Raw genomic sequence first — 5,725 nt, 5'->3', positions numbered from 1 at the left:
CACAAAAACACCAATACAAGCTAGCGGACAGAAAATACGACGAGAGCCATTAAATCGAAAAACAAATGTCAAAAAACTAGATCTGCCAACAACCTCACTTCAATTTCAGTTGAATTAGGTTCATTGTATAACAAAAACATGGCAAAAAAATATAACATTGCTTGAATGGCATCAAAAAATAATAAACGAAGCGGTAAGAAACCCACAACTCTAAAAAAGGCCTGTTAAGCCGAAATTAAATGTTAACATAAAAATAAGAAAATCGAAAAAAAAAATAAAGTCCCTCTCACAGGACATACAGAACATAGCCAACAGACAGTTGGAAAAGAGTCGATGAACGCAAGTAAACAGAAAACAAAATACGGACTAACTTGTTTGAAAAAATCTCATTTTTTGAATTTCAAAAAAAAACAAATAGATGACCTTAAAGCTCTTCGAATTTCTAGAACACTTTATAATTGACACTGTTTTGATAAAATTACATTAAATTTGTTACAAGTAACATTAAACTATTTGATAAACTCAAACCAATTTGAGAAAACTGGATCAATAGATAAGATTTTATTTCGCTGGAAAATTCGATAATTAAATTCGACTTTCAAAACTAGAAGTAGATCTCATTTTTTGTGACCTTTTCACTTTCGCTGTTCGATGAGGGAGCTGAACTTGAAAAGAAATCAAAAATGAAACCACGAAAAAGTTTCTACGAAGAATGTAATCTGTAGTAGAAGAATATAATCTGATTTCTACGAAGAATTTAATCCGTTCATAAAATCGAACGGATGTAGTAGAATTGAAAGGTAATACAGAAAAATATACGAATGTAGTAGCACCGAACGCATTTGTGCTGCTGTTGAGGGAACCAATTCGGATGACAGACCAATCTGCTACCTGCATTGATCAGTGTGCCATCAAAAATGTTAACTTGTCTAAAACAGATAAGTTTAAAACATCAAACATTCAGTGACCATTATGTAATCGCAATTTAGTTCAGCTTGATTGCCATTACAAGTTTCCAGAGGTATATCGTGAGATATCATTTTTGAAAAAAAAATAAGCAAAAAGAAAATAGGTTTTTTACTGGAACCACACATTTAGTAAATTTGTGCAGCAAGGTTAAGCAAAAACTGCATTCAAAATCTTTGAAAAAAAGTGTACTGAAGCTATTGACCGTTATGCACCTATGAAGACGAAGCCAAAATTTTGATGTTTCCTGTTTTGTTCACAAATCGTTAAAAAAATCTCAGATCGAAGAGAAATGACTTCCATAAAGAATGGATTAATGACAAGGCGAATGAAGAGAGTTTGAAAAAGTTTTAAAATATGCGTGTGTCAGAAAAAAAATAAAGCTGCTAAAAAAGTATACTATTCAAAAAAGTATAATTTAATTTTTGAGATCGAAGCAGACATACAAATTACTCAGAGACGTAAGAGGTGAATCAATTAAACGATGTAATTTCCCAAGGTTAAGCTCTTTTCAGCACAGCGATGAGCCATCAAACACTGAAAAACTAGAGCGGTTCAATGAATTCATCATCATTTTTCTATGTCAATCTCACTGCAAATAAAAATGTAATAAAATTTCGTGGTTTGTTACAGATAACTGTTTGACATCGAAACTTAACACTCATAGTCCAAAAAAACCGATCGAAAATAACTCATTCCTCCTTCTAAGTGAGGTCATTTCGTCGGAGGTGAGCAACTGTATTGAAAACTTATCAGAAAAATTATCATCCGGGGATGACTGCATATGCAACTAATCATTGAAGTTGTATCATTGGTGATAACAACTGAGCTTAGAAAATTTACCTAAGCTCAGATGTTTCATGCATTTTCGTTTCATGAAGGCAATTTTCATGCTGAATTAGCAAAAGCCAAAGTGATACTATAGCATTAAAAAGGATCGAACCTGCATTGAAATTAAAAACGCCTGCGAACAATTATTACTAATTAGAATTAGCTCCTAAATGACAAATTTGTTCTTTTCTATGATTGACAGTTTGGTTTTCGCGCAAAGCATAGTACAAATGATGCTCTAGCCTAACTAACTACGAGGACTGGTAATGAAAAATCAAAAGAAGGTAATTTTTTTATTTTTTTCCGTGATGCTAGGAAAGCATTTGTCACACTTGATCATAAAATTTTACTCAAGAAACTCGAGACATGGGATACCGAGAAAAACATTAGTGTAATTTAAGAGTTGTTTGGGAAGTAGGAAGCAGAAGGTGGAAATTGGCAATGTCTGTTCAAAGCTTTGTAGAGCCCACAGGGGGAATTTTTTCTAGGGGGAATTTTTTCTGAATATTTTGAAGTTTTTGGCTACCAAAATGAAGCTAAAAAAACTCCAAAAACAAGTTTTACTTGTTTAAAATTAAATTTTAAGGTCTTAAATTAGACATAAATCAGCTATTGTCGGCCTGCCTGCTTGCTAAATCGCTCGAATTAAAACGAAAAATCAAAATTTTAAACTTGTTCTCGATATTGGGACAAATTTTCGAAAACTTTTTAAAAACACGACTGAAAGGGCTTATATAGGATAAATCACTCGACCCATTCCGATGATTATTTGTGGTACTTGATTTTGTGGTACTAAAACTTTTTTCCTTCAAAGTAATGTAGTTTTTTTCTGCGTGGTGTGATAAAAGGATCTGACGTATAACTCTACCTCAGGCATATTCGACAGTCATAGTTATATAGACAAACAGAACAACATTTTTCACAGAAAAATGAAAAAAAATTACAAAATCTTATATTAGAAAAAAATCATAGGTTTTTTTTTGCTAAAAATTTGAAGTTTTTGATTCCAAAAGGGGCATAAATAAACTCATTCACAAACTTTACTAGAGTAAAAACAAAATGAAGCATAAACAAGCTATTGTAAACGGCCTAAGCTAAGCATAAAAAAGCGTGCTCATTAATTGGTTCGCTTTCATCTTAATTTACATTAATCATATGCCGAATATCTGTAAACATACTGGAGTGTTTCTATTTGCCGATGATAGCAAAATAAGTGGATTAGGTTGCATTGTAACCTTTACAAAATTAGATTAAATAGGTTCAAGTAATGGTTGAAATGCAAATTAACTTGTATGAAATCTTGACAAGGATGAAATCGAAAATTTTGAACCAGTTTAAAACGAAAAATCTTCCTCTTGAAATTAACATTCTGTAAAAGTTCGGAAATTCTAAAAAAAAAATTGAATTCAAACTCAAATTGAATTTGCTTGCAAAAAATTTGCTCGACAGTATGCTTGTTATTGTGTACCTAGAGATATGCTTTTATAAATTGAATGTTAAACCCATTATCTAACACAGGACTCTCATTTTCGGTTGCTGTAATTACACTTCACTCAAAGTGACAATTTTACAGAACAAGCCATTAAAATTCATACACCTTTGCAAACGGCGTGACGCTTCGGATGACATTTTCATTTCGAACGAAATTTTGACAGTTTTCGAATTACATATCTACGAACTGCTAAAGTTTTTTCTCAGATCAATCAGTAAGTTAAATTCGGAGGCTTTTATCTATATGAGCTTTTAGTTTTCAAAAACCGCAAACCCGTTACTAGACGAATTACTAAAAGTTTATTGAAAATCTCACCATTTCGAACTAAAGTGGAAACAGTATCCATTCGGTACAGAGGAAATAAGCTCTTCAATAACTGAATTCAAATGGTTTGTTGCCCTTCAATGTTATAGAAATATCAGAAATTGCTACTTTCCGATTTGTGCTCTTTTTTCGTGATATATATTTTTCTATATAATAACAAATTAGCTTATTTCAATTATTCATAACTGATTATAGCGTAGAGGTAACATCCTAGACTCTGAACCCGGGAGCACCGATTCGATTCCCGGTCCTAACGTAACCAGATAATTCGAAAGATAAATAATGAATACTAAGGTAAGGGTTCAAACTAAGGGGTACCCGATGAAGGGTTTAGGGTCAAGCGGAAAAAAGAGAGAGCTTGGATATGGAAAAAAGCAAGAAGCGTGACTCTCGTCCGATAGAGGTGCTTTGATCTCTTTAAAGGCCATTTTTCTCTTTTTTCTTCGAGTAGGCAAGTTTTACTTATCTAATTATTTTTATTAATCAGCTGAAAACCATAACTATGGTAAAACTTCTAGTAAATTTCAAGGGTGGACATAGGGCAGATCAGCTGATCTCGTTAGCTACCCTTTCCAAGGGTTTCCTACATTCAGTGTTTTGTTTTGTTACGAAATTAATACTCTTGGTTAAATTAACTTTAAATTGAGTTAACTGGATCATTTTTTATTTTGGGAAAATTTAAAAACCAAATCCACTTTCGAAAGTAAATGTTAGTCTAGTGTTTTCAAATCGTTTGCACATTCGTTATTGGCAAGCGTAATATGTTTGTCTTTCCGCCAATTTAAAAACCAATCGTCAAAAATCAAACTCAATTGTGAACAAACTGTAATATTTTTCCTGAAAATAACCATCAAACTCAACACGACTTAAATAAATGCCTTAATTTTGTTATTGAACACTTAAACAGGCCTTTGAAAAGCATGTTCGATTCTTCGGAGCAAAAACAGCATGGTCAAACTTCATATTATGCTATGAAAATGGCCCCATTTAATACAACATATAATTTAGAGTTAAAGCTGTTCAAAATGTAGTTAACAAGTTCATCCCCAACCCAGCCAATTGACTACAGAAGTCATGATCAGCTTTTCTTTGCATTGAGTTACTTCTCAGGAGGTATGATAGTGACTGGAATATGGGCATGGTGTAGCACATAGTCGCTGATGCTGCCCATGAACGTTCTTCGTATGGCCCCCATGCCTCTGTTGCCCATGATGATGTAGTCCACTTTTTGATTCTTACAGGACTCAACTATCGCTTCACCTGAATCAAGCACCTTATGATAATACTACTTCTGCTCGAATAAATAGGCCCAAGAAACTCAACACTGTGGTAAAAATTTATGCGGTAAAATTTCTCATTAGCTGTTATCTCCGTGCCTCTAAAATGATCCAAAGTTATGCTCTACGACACGATGCCAAACGCCTCGCTTTCTGGCGAGTTCATACAAAAAAAGTACACGAATGATACGGAACGCAAAAAAAATTAAGAAATGAAGTTGATATATTTCTCAAATTGTCATGAAACAAACAAAAGCTCCTTGTCTAAATCAAAGTTATGTGTTCACATAGATTTTCCTTCTCTCAACTATAAAGAGAAAACTTTTTCTCAACATCAATATTTACACAACAGAACTTGATAATGAGACCAAAAAAAATTCTGACCTGCATGATGGTAGGCACTCGAGTAGAGAAACTCTCCTGTCACTCCCGCCTCACTCAACACATTGACATACTTGATCTTCAACTCCTTCACTTCCTTCTCCTTTTCCTTCAGCATAGTCTCCACCGCCCCCATAGGCAGAGGCCCCGCCCACGCATATCCAGTGGACGGAATTATGGTGGATGTATCGACACTGTGGAACAATATCACGTAATCCTTAGGCATCTTGCCATACTTGAAGTACCACTGGACTGCCCGCATGGCATGGTCACTTTGGTCAACTGGTAGCAACACTTTTCTGCCGGTTTCTTCAGCCATGTTTTGAAGATGCAATTGGAATGTGAAACTTAACTAAACGCGTCAACAAATCCCAGTCCGATGAAAGAGAGATCGAGAAAGTTAGATCAAAGTAATCTGCAAATACATTTATTTATATTGTTACATGCATAGGTA

At 34.0% G+C, this 5,725-nt stretch overlaps 1 protein-coding gene across 1 annotated transcript; it reads right to left on the bottom strand.

Annotated features, from left to right (window-relative positions):
• Positions 1 to 4,559: 4,559 nt before the first annotated feature.
• Positions 4,560 to 5,725, bottom strand: LOC134839532 (universal stress protein Sll1388-like). Its single transcript, XM_063855115.1, has 2 exons — positions 5,275 to 5,725; positions 4,560 to 4,873 (listed from the first exon to the last, which is right to left on the bottom strand). Exons 1-2 carry the CDS (start codon positions 5,588 to 5,590, stop codon positions 4,713 to 4,715), a joined length of 477 nt encoding a protein of 158 aa, XP_063711185.1. The 5' UTR covers positions 5,591 to 5,725; the 3' UTR covers positions 4,560 to 4,712.

Source organism: Symsagittifera roscoffensis, chromosome 2 (assembly GCF_963678635.1).
Source record: "Symsagittifera roscoffensis chromosome 2, txSymRosc1.1, whole genome shotgun sequence".
Classification (NCBI taxonomy): Eukaryota; Metazoa; Xenacoelomorpha; order Acoela; family Convolutidae; genus Symsagittifera; species Symsagittifera roscoffensis.
Note: the sequence above shows the minus strand (reverse complement) of the source record. Positions and strands in the feature narration are given on the sequence as shown.

Bases quoted from the DNA above. Each gene is read 5' to 3' on its own strand.
- LOC134839532 (XM_063855115.1), bottom strand. From the start codon at position 5,590: ATGGCTGAAGAAACCGGCAGAAAAGTGTTGCTACCAGTTGACCAAAGT. The intron at 4,874-5,274 runs GTCAGAATTTTT...TGCTTGATTCAG, and splicing joins GAGTGCCTACCATCATGCAG to GTGAAGCGATAGTTGAGTCC.